At 43.3% G+C, this 15,558-nt stretch overlaps 1 protein-coding gene across 4 annotated transcripts in view; it reads right to left on the bottom strand.

The window, feature by feature from the left end:
* The window catches only part of Nfx1 (nuclear transcription factor, X-box binding 1), a 58,750-nt gene that overhangs the window by 18,545 nt on the left and 24,647 nt on the right, over positions 1-15,558 (bottom strand). For all 4 annotated transcript variants that reach the window (XM_008763623.4, XM_063287600.1, XM_063287601.1 and 1 more), the window contains 6 exons: positions 12,288-12,385; positions 9,404-9,434; positions 6,267-6,346; positions 4,646-4,754; positions 4,137-4,256; positions 1,028-1,107 (listed from right to left, as the gene is read on the bottom strand). In XM_008763623.4, the coding sequence (XP_008761845.1) occupies positions 1,028-1,107; positions 4,137-4,256; positions 4,646-4,754; positions 6,267-6,346; positions 9,404-9,434; positions 12,288-12,385 (518 nt within the window). The remainder of the gene's footprint in view (positions 1-1,027; positions 1,108-4,136; positions 4,257-4,645; positions 4,755-6,266; positions 6,347-9,403; positions 9,435-12,287; positions 12,386-15,558) is intronic.

Genomic DNA, 15,558 nt, shown 5'->3' with positions numbered 1-15,558 from the left:
TCAGATCAGAAGAGGACACAGGATTTCTTTGAACTGGAGTGACAAATGGTTGTGAGTTGCCATGTGGATGCTGGGAACTCTTCCTGTGGAAGAGCAGCAAGTGCTTCTAACAGCGGAGCCAACATCTAAAATGTACTCTTTAAGAATTTCACATACATATATAATGTACTTTGATCATGTCCATCCTCCATATGTACTTAATGTGTGTGTGTGTGCGCGTGCGCACACATGTGTACATACATGGAGGTTAGAGAACTTGTGGGTTGGTTCTCCCTTTTCACCAAGTGGGCTCTGAGGAGCACACTCAGGTCAAACTTGGCAGCAAGTGCCTTTATCCACTGAGCCATCTTGCTGGCCCAAATATGCCAAGAAATTAGTGTTGGGGGTAGGATATGGTTCAGCAGTGGAGAGCAGACACTGCTCTTCCAGACTTAGTTCCCAGCATGTGCTCTCATGGTCACGTCAGCTGCATTTCTTGGTTGTAATTAGATTAAGACGCTGCAGGGTTAGAGATGGCTCAGCAGTTCAGAAGAGCTGTTCTAGAGGATCCACGTTTAATTCCCAGCACCCACACGGCAGCTTACAACCCCACCTATGCCTCCAGTTCCAGGGGATCAGATGTCCTCTTCTGGCCTCCATGGACACCAGGCACACAGATACACATGCAGGTAAAACACTCATACACATTTCAAAAATCGATTTTACTTTATTATTACTGTGTGTGTGCATGCCAGTGTGCTATGGCATGTAGGTAAAGGCCAGAAGTCAACTGTTTATGTAGGTTAGAGAGATTAAACTCAGGTTGTCAGGTTTGTAAGGCAAGTGTCTCTACCTGTGAGTCATTTTGTCAGCCCCTGGTAACTTTTATTGTATGCAAATTTTACTATATAATGAAAAAGGTGATATTAGAAAGGCGATACCTGCTTCCTGGACTGTATTTATTTTGAGAACTAAGACTAACAATGTTTAAGCAATTAAATTACACATTTCTGACTGGAGCAAAGAACACTCAGGAGAGAAAACTTACCTCATGCTTGCCCATGCACCACTTCTGAGTTAGGAAAGTACAAGGGGGACACTTCTCCTCACTATGACAAGAATGATATACTGCAAAAACAGAAGCACAGCTTTAGGAATAATTTCTAAATAATTTATAAACATGTTATAAATGGCACCACACTTTCAAATTCCAGACTTAGCGCTTTCTCTAAATGGTCACAATAGGGAGTTAAAATCTATCTTGCTTTATGGTTGAGTACTGAAAAATGGCCTTAGGGCTAGGAAGATGGCTTTGCAGTTAGTTTGCTGCTCTCCCAGAGGACTCAAATTCGGGTTCCAGAGACATGCAAACTCTAGGTGCCTTCAGAGTAGCCTTCCTATCTCAAGAGAGCCATTTTGGTCTACCTGTTCTGTTTGCCTGTTTTAGACTGCACTGATAAGCAATGTCCAGACATCTATCACTTAGTCCATGTAAAATGCTTCTACTGTTGCTGCACGCATGGCTCAACACTTAAAAGGCAAACTCTCCATCCATATAAAGTAATCTTTAGAAAATGATTTAAAATGATGCTACTGATTACTTTCCTATCCTGAGCTTCCATATTCGCTTATGTCCTTCTTTCCAGCACGAGCCTTGCCTCGTTACCAGGCCCATCTGTACATACAGATTTTGACAACTAGTCTATAGGAACATGAGAACCTCATAATGTGAAATGTTTTTAATTCTATGAAGTTCCAGACAGACAGACAGACACACACACACACACACATGAAAGACAAAATTCTTACTAAGGATTCTAAGTTCAAGTCACATGGCGGGGTATTCCATTTCCAGTGATTGGAGTTACTTCACAGGGCTTGGTAGAGAAGCAATGCACCTGTTGTGTAAGTGGCCTCTGAGATAGAAATATTCCCTGTAGAAAAGCCCCTAAACCAGAACTACAGGAATTCAAAACAGTTTCAGGAAGTACCTGAAACAACAACAACAGACAGCAGAATCGATCTCTAACAAGCCCAGCTGTCTGGAGGAGACTTAGACCAAGGGAGGCACCAGGAAAGGACACTCCACAACCTGTTGTGACCTGTGCTGGGGTGGGCTATGTCAATCCAGATGTCACTGAGTCATTTATGTTCTGCTAAGAAATTCCTCACCATTCTTGTCAATAACCTCAATTAAAGTCATTGATTCACCAAGTTGGATTTTGGTGGTATCTGTACTTTGATCTGTGGTGGGCCCCACATCTATGTATCTGTAAGTCTTGTCACACAGCAATATGACCCCAGACAACAGTTAGCAACTACACTGGGTATAGGGAAAATGCAAATGGCTTTGGCCTGGTACCTGTAGCAATTATGAGAGAAAAACTGAAACAAATATCCAATAACATAAAAAGGACTGGGAAAATGGTGGCTTATCCAGTAACAACCTGTGGGTTGCTGCCTCTTTTGTGGGGGGAGTACATGGAGGGGATGTTGAACAATCCTTTCACAGGGGGTTGCATTAGACCATTGGAAAACATATTTACATCACAACTCATGACATGAAATAGCAATGAGAATAATTCTATGGTTGGGGGAACCACAACACAAGGAACTGTATTAAAGGGTTTCAACATTAGGAAATACATTCTACTGTATTTTAAAAATCGATGCTGGGGGCGGGAGAGATAGCTCAGCAGTTAAGATAGAGGACCCCAGTTTGATCTCAACATCTACATGGCACTTTACAAACATCATTCCAGTTCCAGGGGATCCAACGCCCTCTTCTTCAGTGGACACTGTATCCAACTGTTATACAGACAGACAAACATGGAGGCAAAACACCCATACAACACATAAAAATGGGCAAGATGGCTTAGTAGATGAAGATATTTGTCACCAAATCCAATAACCTGAGATCTATCCTCGGGAACTAATGGTAGAGAGAACCGATTCTTGTAGGTTGTCCTCTGACCTCTATGCATGTTACAGCACACAAATAAAATTCAAAATAATTATCAGCGAGTGAATACAAATTGGTATGATATAGTTGAGATATGATGCTGTATGCTTGTAACCTCAGCACGGAGGCAGGAGCGAGAATCTGAGGCCAGCCTGATAAGACGCAGCGAGCCGGAGATCAGGCCAGCTATAAACTAAGACTATCTCAATACCCCGGAACACACCCCAATAAACACACTCTAAAGCATGTGAAGACATAACAAAACCAACCAGGTTTACAACATCATTACATTCAGCAGGACCTCACATTTAGAAAAAAGGGGAATGTACAAGTACACACACACACACACACACACACACACACACACACACACACACACACACAGAGTTAAAAATAAAATAAATCTTTTAAAAAGTACCATAAAAATCACATAACACCAATCTTTTGAGCTTATATTTTTGTATAATTTAATATTTAATATTGCTTCTCTAAACAAAAACCAAGTCCAATAATTTTTTGCTATATTATTACTTACTTGTTCTCTCTCACTGTATGTGTGTGTGCGCGCGAGAGCACGCATGCATGTAAGAGTGTATGTGGCACGGCACGTGTGTGGAGGTCAGAGGACAACTCAGGAGTTGCTTTTCTCTTTCCACCACAAGAGACAAGGAAAGCAAACTCAGGTGATCACCTTTTTTTTTTTTTTAAAGAAAGATTTATTTATTTATTATATGTAAGTATGCTGTAGCTGTCTTCAGACACCAGAAGACGGCATCAGACATCATCATAGGTGGTTGTGAGCCACCATGTGGTTGCTGGGATTTGAACTCAGGACCTCTGGAAGAGCAGTCAGTGGTCTTAGCCGCTGAGCCATCTCTCCAGCCCCAGGTGATCACCTTTACCTGCTGACCTAGCTCACCGGCTTTAACTAGGTTATCTTTAATTAACACAACATTTCATCTTTAAAACTATGTTCAATTTTGAAATATGCATCAAACATAGAGGCAGCAAAGGAAGAGAAGTCTCTGAAAGACAAGAAGCTGGGGTTCCTTCCCGACTGTTGGACGTGCCTGCTACAACACTGGAACCTAAGAGACGAGCACGCTGCCGAGCCAGCGGGCTGGAGCACTCTGCACAGCACCACCTAAGTCTAGATGAGAGCAGGCCGTGAGGTGTGGTGACTGTAGTGACTCACCTGGATGGTCACATTCATGGATCCTCGCACAGGTCTGGGTACACTCAGGAGGCCTAGTCCCACAGGGAACTGGTGGGTAGATCACAGAGGCGCCACAATGGCAGGTTAATTCATCAAAGCCTGAGGGAAACGATGAAACAAGCCTTTGTGAGTTTGTACACAGATGTACATACAATGACATGCACAGATATGTATGTATTTATTTGTTCCTGGACCTTCATTATCGTAATGTATTTTGGTGTCTGTCTGAAATGTTAACATTTAGTTCAGTAATCCATATTAATCTAAGCAAACCAATGGCTCAAAGTTTCTAGGAAACTTTTGTTTCATTTTTAGTCAGGGCCACTCTATGTAGCTCTGGTGCATGTAGTCCTGGAATTCATTATGTAGACCAGGTTAACCTCAAACCGACAAAGATCTGCCTGCCTCTGTCCCCAAGGGCTGGGAATGAAGCCATGTGGGGCTACGAGCAGCTCCAGAAACTCTAAGTCCATGGCGAAGGCACTCACTGGCTTGCCAGCAGGTCTGACAGTTCCCTCGGTGACAAGGTTCTTCACACCGATGAAGGCCACAACGGAGTTTCCTCCCACAAATCAAAGGACACTTGTGCTCCTTGTCCTAGAGGAAAGATCTCTATTTGTTAGCACTGTTTTCTCCACTTTACAAACAGAATAAAGACCAGCTGTGCACATTTAAGAAGGAAAGTTTGTGTGAGAAGGGCCTCAGAACCATCATCAGGAAGGGGAGCAGGGGCAACAGGAGCTCCAAGACTGAGCAGAGCACTCGCTGTAGCTGGACACTGGGCGGGCTTCACTGCATGATCTCTGCTTTGGTCTGAGTTTTCCAATAATCAGAGGAAGTCTAGGCTTCCAAACACTGACTTATCAAAACACAATATTTACCATCCCTCTTCATTTTGTTAAGAAAAACCTTTTTTCTTTCATATTAAACTTGTAAGGGTACATGTGCGTGTGTGAATGTGTGCAGATTCCAGAGGCCAACCTTAATATTTTCTGCCTCCTTTGAGATAGGGTCTCATTAACCTGGAGTTCACCAACTAGGTTAGAATGGCTGGCCAGCAAGCTCCAAGGATTCTCCTGTCTGTCCCCTAGCACTAGAATTCAAACTCATACCACCATGCCCAACATTTTTTAAAAAAGATTTATTTCATGTGCATTGGTATTCTATCTGCATGTATATCACCTAGAACTGGAGTTAGACAGTTGTGAGCTGCCATGTGGGTGCTGGGAATTGAACCAGGGTCCTCTAAAAGAGCAGTCAGTGCTCCTAACCACTGAGCCACCTCTCTAGGCCCCATGCCAAGCAGGTCCTCATGCTTGTGAGGCAAGAACTTTACTATCTCCCTAGCTGCAAAATAGAAAATTTAAAGGGAAATACTGTGTCAAGTGTCATGGTGCATGCCTTTACTTGGTATTCTGCACTTGGGAGGCAGAGGCAGAGGCAGAGGCAGAGGCAGAGGCAGAGGCAGAGGCAGGTGGATCTGAGTTAAAGGCAAGGCTGGCCTACAAGGCAAGTTCTAGGTAGGTCAGCTATGGCAACAGATGGAGAATCTATATTTAAAAACAAACCCAGAAACCCATTCTGGCTTCTGATCAGGCCCAATGAGTGCCTGAATTGCTCAAATTGCTAAGTGCACACCAGTCTGTGCTGGGGCAAAAGTCACTGCAAAGGACCGTTCTCATCTTCAGCTGTCTTGGGAGCCATCTCACGAGGACAGACTGGTTGCCAGCTCCCATGTTAGACTGCCCACAGCTGCCTAAATTCCAGTTCCAGAGAGAGCTAACACTTCTAGCTCCTGCAGGTCCCTGCGCTGGCATCTAAGTATACCTCCACAATGACCAACACATATCCACAAAATTAAAAAAACAAAAGAAATCAAATCGTCTCAGGGATAGGGTCTTCTCTATATCTTCCTCTGTGTAAGTTGACGGCACAGAAAGCCTAAAAAGGCAGTGTCTGCTCAACGTGTGTATGTGCGGACTAGAAGAGCTCTCTGATTGCCGCTTAGGGGCCCCTCCCATTATTTCTAAATCTGGCTCACATTCCAGAGGGCCGAGGCTTCCAAATGGATGGCATCAGATAACACCAACAAATGCTAAGTCCACTTACCACACAGCAGATCTCGTTACATTTATGCCGTCCACACAATCGTTTCTTGTTACACCGCTTGTCACACATGAATGTAGCATCTATTAGAGCCAATTAAAGAAAAAAATAAACATGCAAAAGGTGTAAACACTCATTTAACTCACATTTAAGTGAATGTAGGCTAAAGAAATATAAATGTAATTAATATAAATAAATGATGAAAATACTTTTAAAATATTACTTTTACCTGTGAAAACAGAAAACCAAAGCTGATTAATACATAGTATGGGTGAGAGTATAGAGAAAAGGTGTAATCATTTTTTGCAGATGGAGTACATATATATACCCAACAAAAATTCAAGTGGGCTCTGGAGAAGCACTCAGTGGCAGGCAGCCTAGGCAGCCCGCTCAAGGCCTAAGTGAGCCCTGGCACCAACACGAAAAGATGGTATGTAGTTCTGTTTTATATGTGCTTTCTAAAGTAATAAGAAGACTAGGCCAGCTTAGCATTACAGCACTGCTCTAGAATGTGTGAGGCCATGGGTTCAATCCCCACCAAAAAGAAGTGGGAGCAGGAGGAGGCCAGGACACCTAAGGCACACTCAAAAGGCAGGGAACACAAACTCAAGAAAACAAAAGGCTTTTGTGTATGAAACTGAAGAACACCATAAAAAGATGGCAGACACCTTACAGAACAGAAACATTTATAAATTACAGACCTCAAAAGCATCCAAGATTCTGACATATATTACAAATTGACAACAGAAAGAACAACCCCGCTTTTAAAGAGTACAAAAACTTAGCGATCTTTCCCCCAGAAGATATACAAGTGGCCACAGAAAGGAAAATCAACCCACATCACATCCAGTTCTGACAGCTACAGGGTCTTTGCTGGTTTGTTTGGGTTTTTTGGCCACTATGTATCCCTGCTTGGGCTAGAACTTGCACAAACCAAGTTTATGTGTGTAACCCCAGGCTTAGGTTTAGGCAGGAGGATCAGAAGCTGGAGGCTATTCTTAGATCCATAGTGAGTTCTCCGCCAGCCCTGGACACAGGAGAACTTGTCTCCTAAAAGAACAACAACAAAACCCAGCATCCAGTGTTGTAGCTCAAACTTACAGTCACAGCTCTGAAATAAAAGGCTGAGACAAGAGCAGCACACGTTTAAGGCTAGCATGGGCCACAAATAGTGAATGGTAGACTAGCCTGGGCTACAGGTGAGATCTTGACTCAAAAATAAATAAAATCAAAAAAGTTTAAAAGTTACTTAAATGAAAACTTGTTTAAAAACCAGGGAAAGTGGTACATGCCTACAATTCCAGCATTCTGCAGGGGGCTGGGAGGATCAGAAATTCAAGTACATCTCTGACTATATAGGCCAGTTTGAATATAGAAACCCTGGCTCAAAAAGAAAAAAAGGTCATGTGTAAGTTTTATAGAGCATTATTCATAGTAGCCAAAAGGTAGAAATCCCCTAAATAGGTATTGGCTAACGAATGGATAAAAAAATGATGAATGAAATAGACCAAGGCACACACTGAGCAGTAATCATACGTAACAATCCAGAGGGGCGGAACACTGGCAGGAGTCAGTTCTACAGGAAGGCTGAATGAGGGCTGTGAGTGTGAGTAGCACTGGGTCTCTTTTGGGATAAAGAAGCCATTTTGGCATAGACAGGGTGATGTTAAATAATCCTTCAAGTGTACTGAATGCCACTGAGCTGTATGCTCTAAACTGGCTAATTCCGTGGGGTGAACTTCACCACTTTCAGTTTCTTCTGTTGTTACAGAACCATCCTAGACACTGCTCTCCTCCCAACTACAACAAAACAGATACACTGTACATACTGTCATCTCAAACTTCTCCAAAACCACTTTTAGGGTGACTCAGACAAGACAGAGACTGGCAGGTAGTGTGGGAGATCAGGATCAAAGGCTAAGGAAGACTCCCATAGTCCTACCAGGCACCAAGGGGTCAAGCATCAAGAGCAAAAAAATAAATCCAGCCTCATGTGTACCACACCTTAGAACATTTTCAAAGCTATTGACAGGTAGAGTAAAACATGCCTGTAGTCCTGGCAACCAGGCCAGGCTTGTGTGAAAACAATCCCCAAAGGATGTGTGTGTGTGTGCGCGTGCGTGTGTGCGTGCGTGCGTGTGTCCTACGTGTGTGACTGTGCCTAAGTAAGTCAGAAGAGTAGTGTCTGAGATTCCCTGGAATTGGAGTTACAGACGGTTGTGAGTCCCTGTGTAGGAACTGAGAACCAAATCCAGGTCCTCTAAAAGAGCAGCCAGTACTGCTGAGCCACCTCTCCAGCCCTTGCCTTTCAGTTAATTCTTTTTAAGGTCTCCCTGAACACGGGCCCCAGTGTTCCTAGCCAGGCTGGAAGCTAGAACCTGTAGCCACTTGGAGCCAGGAGTACATGTGGATAGTGCCCGGCTTATTAGCGTAACTCTTGTTCTCATGACCGCACACTAAGTCATCTTTAAGATAACTTTAAAAAATCATCTTTGTGTTTGACACAGTATGTGTGCTGGAGGTCACAGACAACTTTCAGGAGTCTGTTCTCTCTCTTCGCCTGTCTGGGCAGGTATTTTGTTGTATCTGTAGCTTTAAGAGACTCTAGACTGAGCCGAGCCTTGAGTGTCTAGCCAGTCCTCGTGTCTGTACTTCCCATCGTGCAGAGGAATGGTGGGCTACACACATCTGCTCATGTGGGGCTGGGACTGAGCTCCGGCCATCAGGCTTGAGTAGCTTTGATCAGCTGAGAATCTCAGCCTCGTACTGATTTCAAAGTAGGCAACAATGCAGGGTAATGCGGGCAGGCCCGAAAGTGCTGTTAGAAGCTCAAATCCTCAGCTGCCCTGCCTCTACTTCCGGACTTCTGGGACTGTAGGCACGCACCACCACACCAGGTTTGATTTACTTCTAAAATGTTTTTCTAAGTAAGCTGCACACATAGTTGTATTTAGCTCAATTTTTAAAAAGACAAATCTACTAACTAGAATTCAATGGATGATTTCTTTCCTTCTTTTACCATAAAAATTATAAATGTAATGAACAAATTTTAAACATTTCTTCAGTGTATTTTGACAGACACATTAAGTATTTTATGAATACACATTCCAGAAATCCCCGTGTGCCCCTTACAGTCATACCTTCACTTTTAAGACTGGTACACGGGAGCTCCTGAGAAGAAAAAGAAACAGAAGCTGCTTTAGGAGGGACTAATGACCTCTGTAGAAGAATACAGAATAACACGTTAGCCATCGGCTCCAGCCTGCAGCTAGCCCAACCATGTCAGTGTGCTTCTCTCAGAAGACTCCAGTTTCCTGACTTTCCATGCAATACAATTCCAGTATAATTCCAACAATCTCTGTGGTCTGGTCCTGAAACCCAGAGCAGATCAGGAATTATCAAGTCTGAAAAGAAAGGGGTTCCTAAAGGCATCAAAACATGATTTCCTGACCAGGGCACAGACAGAAAAACCATGACAAGCAGCTGTGAGAATGGAAAATGGAAGATGAGCTCTTACCTATGGAAGCCTCCACTCAGGAGGCAGGGTCAGGACAATGGATTCTAGGTGAGACTGTCTCAAAAAATTACCTCATTAAAAACATAGAAGTTTAATTTTTAAAAACTGAAAGTAGGTAATAATTTGCCATCATTTAACCTAAGGGAAAACACATATCCTGAAAATATTACAACCAAGAAGAGAAGCAGGCCTTTGGACTGTGGAACTCTATGACAATGGTTTCAACCCTGTGAGCGGAGCCTCAAAGGCCTACCACATGCTATTTGCTGAGGCACAATCATGTGGAAAGTGTGTGGTGAGGATGATGTACGGGGAATTGAATGAGTTATAAGGTGTCAGGAGCCTGGAGCCTGGCTGCCTAGATGCTGCACCGGGCTCACTTTGTAAATAAATGACGCGGTGTAAGAAACTGAATCTTTTTTTTTTCTTTTTTCTTTTTTTTTCGGAGCTGGGGACCGAACCCAGGGCCTTGCGCTTGCTAGGCAAGCGCTCTACCGCTGAGCTAAATCCCCAACCCCGAAACTGAATCTTTTTAGCTGGGTGTGTGCCTATAATCTCAGCACTCTGGAGGCTGAGGCAGGCTTTGAATTCAAGGCTAGCCTGGGCAGTACTGTGAGGTACAGTGTGGGTTACATACTGAGACCCTGTCTCAAAAGAACAAAATATAAACCAATAAGAAGGAAAAAAAAGAAAAAAGAAAAAAAAATGGAAACAACACTTGTCCAAATTTGCTTTCACCCCACTAAAAGAAGCATTTTGTGAAACAACCATGTAGCCAGCACCCAGGAGATAGGCAAGCCTGTGAAACAAGAAGGCCAGCCTGGCCTCGCAAAGAAACCATGTCTCAAAAATCGAAACAAAAAAATAAAAACCCATGGGGTTAAATGGTGGGGCAATGATATCAGTTTCCTGAGATAACTTTTAACTTGTCAAAAGGGTTTATAGAGTTCACACCAACTAGAAAGAGTTGCAAAATTTCACTTACAAAGCTTTTGAAGAACACACTCACTGCATGGGTTAGTAAGCATGGGGACAGCATGCATGGAGCAAGAAAGCAGACTTGGGGCTGCTGGAGAGAAATGCAAGCACACAGAAGTTATCTGTAGCTTGTTTCTGACCCCACTTGCAACTCTCGTTCCAAAATCACCAAGCACCTCTGGTCCTTACAAAATTGGTGATTTTTAAATCGCAACATCTCAAAGTCCTGTTCTTTTCTTGGTTCTGAAGTCTGAGCTCCAGCCTTACACCATAAGCACATGTTTTATCACTAAGCCACACTCCCAACTCCTTCAGTCATCAATCCTGTACTTACAGAGAGGGCTATAGCCACACGTGCTGTGGCTTTCAGTATAAATACCCCATAAGATTCACACAGCTGCCATCATAATAAATTATGCCGTTTTCTTTGTTCTTTTATTTTGAAGCTTATCCATTAAACTGATATCCTCAAAACAATTTGGGGATCGGTTGTTGCTCAGACCTTACCTACTTTACAAAAAGCATCAACTGTTAAGGTGTGTCTTCGTCCTAGCCTATGTCTTTAGAGGAAGTCCTGACAGTACTGAAATGAGGTCCTGGTAGACAGCAGGACAGATCATTACTTAGAAGGCTCCATCCCAAGACATCCACATAAGACTTTGTGCGTCTTCTGGTTACAAACAGAAACGGACATTAAAGCCCAATCCAGCTCGATGGTCAGATGTCTAGTCACACTACCTAGGGCTGAAGTTGGATCCTCAATTCTGGCTTCTGCACACGGCTCTCAAGAGGTACTGTTGTTACCGTTGTTAGTCGAATGCCACTGTTTGTCTAGGGCTTGTGTCAACTGGGTAGTCTAAGCATATAACAGAAGCAGGCTGGCCACACTGGACAGTTTTAGGCTTCAGGCTTTGGTCCCAGCAGCCACCGAAGTCAGGAGAGGCTGAGACTGGCTTTGCAGGTAGTCCATCATACCAGGATGACAATACATGTTCTAAACACACAGGCTTTTGTGAGCCTTCCTGCTGGAATAGTCTCTACATCTTATCACACACAGATACCGAGAAGGTCATGGAGGAGGGTCAAATGGAGCTTCACATCAGATCCTCTCTTGGGTTCTTTCCCACATGTTTCCTTTACTGACTAGTTCTAATCTGCGACCTTTCCAGCAACCATAACTTCGAGTTTTCAGTGAACTCAGTCTACCAAATTATCACACTGTGAGTGGTCCTGGGGCCCACTGGCCTTCAGCTCAGATGAGAAGTAAGTGTTCATGTTGGCTACGTTAACAGCTGCCTAAACTCTCAAGTGAGGAGTTTTGTAGGCTGCATCCATTTCCCATGTGGCTAAATCATAGTAGCGCTGTCTTCCTTCACCTCTGTACTTGGGGTAAGAGACCCTCCAGACTCTCTGTTGGGGGATTCAGTGAATCCTACGCTGGAGTAAAGCTGGATCATTTGTGATCCTCCTCTCCCACAACCACCACTTTAAAGGCAAAGGATGAGGTGACTGACAGTTTCCGGACTCACCTTTGTTCTGAAGGAGCATCTGCAGGAAATGACTGATGTGCGCGAGCACGGCCCACAGTCTCCCTCATGGCAGAGCTTTTCACAGGTGTGGATGAAATCTTCAATACAAAGGAGAGAGCTGGGAGTGACTGCACTGACTGCTATTCCCAAATTCACTACCAACCCTTGTCTTCCCCAGCTTCCCTCCACCCAGTAGGCTGGCACTTCCAGAGTCTGTGTCAGCCACTGGAATATGCTTTGGCAAGCACATTGCCTGCTGAGGCAAAGCACAGACTGTCCAACCTTCCCAAGTCTCTGCAGTGCACTCAGATCTTGCTAACACTTAATTGTGGATGCCTTCGATACAACGCTCTGGGCTCTGAAAGTTATCTGGGGATCACAGACAATTCTGAAGGTATAATCCATAATTCCATAATAGCCACGAACAGCCTGCACTCACCTGGTAGATAACTGGATTGAGGAAAATACTTTTTGAAATAGGGGATTATTATGTATCCCAGGATGGCCTCAAAGTCATAATCGTCCTGCCTCTTGGCCTGCGTGCTGGGATTACAGGTATGTACCACCACACCAGTCCAGGATAAGTCGTCTTCCAGAGGCTCACGGAAGGACGAGAGTTGTTTTCATGTTTGCAGTGCTGTATACTTCCAGTTCACACCAGTATCTTGTTTATATTAATTTTTTACTAGTTTATATTTATCCTATTTATCAAGCCAGGTATAGTGGCACAAGTGAAGCAGGCAGATCTCTGAGTTTGAGGCTAGCCTGGGCTAGAGAGTAAGCTCTAGGACAGTCAGAGCTACACGGTGAGATCCTGTCACAAGACAAGCCAATTAATTTATATCTATCATTGTGTGTGATATGTACACATGCCATAGTGCATGTATAGACCTAGTTGTCCTTGAACTCACAGAAACCCTGCCTGCTTCTGCTTCCTGAGTGCTGGGAATAAAAGTGTGTGACGCTATTTTGTTTGTGTGTATGCATACAATGTTTGGGGACAACTTGCAAGAGTAAGTTCTCTCCTTTAACCAAGTGGGTCCCCAGGACTGAACGAACACAAGTCATCAGGTTTGGCAATAACACTTTTAAACATTGAGCCATCTCAGTATTATCAATATGTTTTTAAAATCAATTAGAAAAAAAACCCTTTTATTTGTTTTGAAGACATGGTGTCATGTAGTCCAGGCTGGTCTGAAAAATACTAAGTAGGTGAAAGACAAGGCTAGAGCCTGTGATTAGACAGTAGATGAGAAGGATGAGCTGAGTCTTGAAGAGGCGGGAAAGACAAGAGAGAAGGAAGATGGAGGAAGAGAAGGATGACCCAGATTTGTGTGGCTATAAATAGCCACAGGTAGCTATGGATATCATGTAAGGGATAATTTCTACAGGACAATTTGTCCAATCTAAGTGGGCAGCTTATAGCAATATCAATTGGCTCTGAGTTCTTTGGGCATTTTGTGGGTTGAGAATTTACTGATATAAATCTGACTGATAAATTATAAGCCTCTAGAGTTTTGATTTTACTGGATTTGTGACAGCTAACTGTGAGATGGGCAAGGGCTAGTCATGGGGGCGGGGTGTGAGACAGCCACCAGGCCAGAGAGTAGCCAGGTGCCTCTTTTTTAAAATTATTTAACACAACAGGTGGCGCCCAACATGGGGCAAGAATCCACTAGGTGTCAAAACGTCAGAAATCCGCAGAATGTGACATTTAATGTTATTTATCATTTGTTGAGACATATCTGCTCCTAACAGCTCCCCTTTCATGGAACTGAGCATCTACATACAAGTGAGGTTATACATGGTGGCAAGGTAGCCACTGGGCAGAAATTGCCTATTTCTTCTACAGATCTATACTGTTCATGAGAGGCCACAAGATACAGGATAAAATAGCTTAGTTCTGCTGAGACAGAATAAGGTAGTCCTTATTAATTCCTGTTTCACAAGGTCTGTCAGACGATCCTGGGCCAGAAGGCTGAAGACTGATGATCCAATGTGTTGCTAACAGGGGACTGTATAGGTAGGCAGCTGTCTCTACAACTTGTCTCAGTTTTAGAAGTTGTGTTAGGCTTCGTATATTTTCAGATATATTAGTCATTTTTGGATTTCTGATGGGGTTGAAAGACTAATTATAGTCTCATAGCCAACCCCAGCTATTTAGCATGAGAAAACATATTTAATTACATAGTTTTCAGATAGTATACAAGCTAGCCAGGACATAACATATGGCTTAAGACTTTCTTAAGTTAGGATAGATAACAGAGTGTTCTATTTAGTTGGAAAAAAAAAAAAAAAGATGGACTGGGTGTTAGGTGTATTTTGTACTTTATAAATTACAGCATGGTTAATAGTTATGCTAAATTTATATCTGAGGAACTAGAAGTGGTAGTTCACACCTTTAATCCCAGCACTTGGGAGGCAGAGACAGGTAGATTTCTGTGAGCTCAAGGCCAGCCTGGACTATAGAGCAAGTTCCAGAACAGCGAGTGCTACACAGAGAAACCCTATATCAAAAGACAAAGGAATGAGGAGCCAAGTTTGGATACCCCAACAACTACCTAAGAAGCTAGGCTGTGCCAGACGGTCTGCCAAAACAACAAAGTTCATCGGAGGAGTCTGTGTCTCAAAATAAAAAATAAAGTATATAGTGATGGGGAAGAGAACTGAAGCTGCCCTCTGTCCTCTTCACCTGCATGCAAGAAATGTGTTATTAATTGCAAAATGCAAGTTAAATTAAACATGACACAATGACATTTAGGGAAAATCAAAAGCTGACTCTTTGTAGTGTGAGCACACAGCATGTAACACACGAGACTGTATACAAAGCTCTATAGCACGATCTGTGGACTAGAAAGAAGGGGTAGGTGGACACTGACTCAATTTCCTTCCACATAGCTCTGTAATGTTTGAAAATTTTATTTAGAATATATTGTATTTCATTCTAAACCATTTCTTTAAAATTAGTGAAAGTTAAAAACCAAAGGAAATAAATATAGAGCCAGCTGCTAGAGGCTGGAGTTGTAGCTCAGCAGCAGAGCCTGGGCAGACACTGAGCCCCAGGGTAATATCTGCCATAGCACTGCAGATGTTCCCTCATGAGCCCTGGATGTGGCTGCTCCAAGGCCTGACCACACAGGTCTCTAGTCTCCTGTACTAGTCTCCTTCCATTACTCATCTCACTGTTAGTTTTTCTTCTATTGCCTACAGAACAGCCAAGCCTCAGGAAAGGGCTTCTGGTCTGCATTGTGAAACCATTATAAAGCAAAGC

This window comes from Rattus norvegicus, chromosome 5 (assembly GCF_036323735.1).
Source record: "Rattus norvegicus strain BN/NHsdMcwi chromosome 5, GRCr8, whole genome shotgun sequence".
Taxonomy (NCBI): domain Eukaryota; kingdom Metazoa; phylum Chordata; class Mammalia; order Rodentia; family Muridae; genus Rattus; species Rattus norvegicus.
The sequence above is the reverse complement of the archived record's forward strand: the minus strand, read 5'-3'. Positions and strand labels throughout refer to the sequence as shown.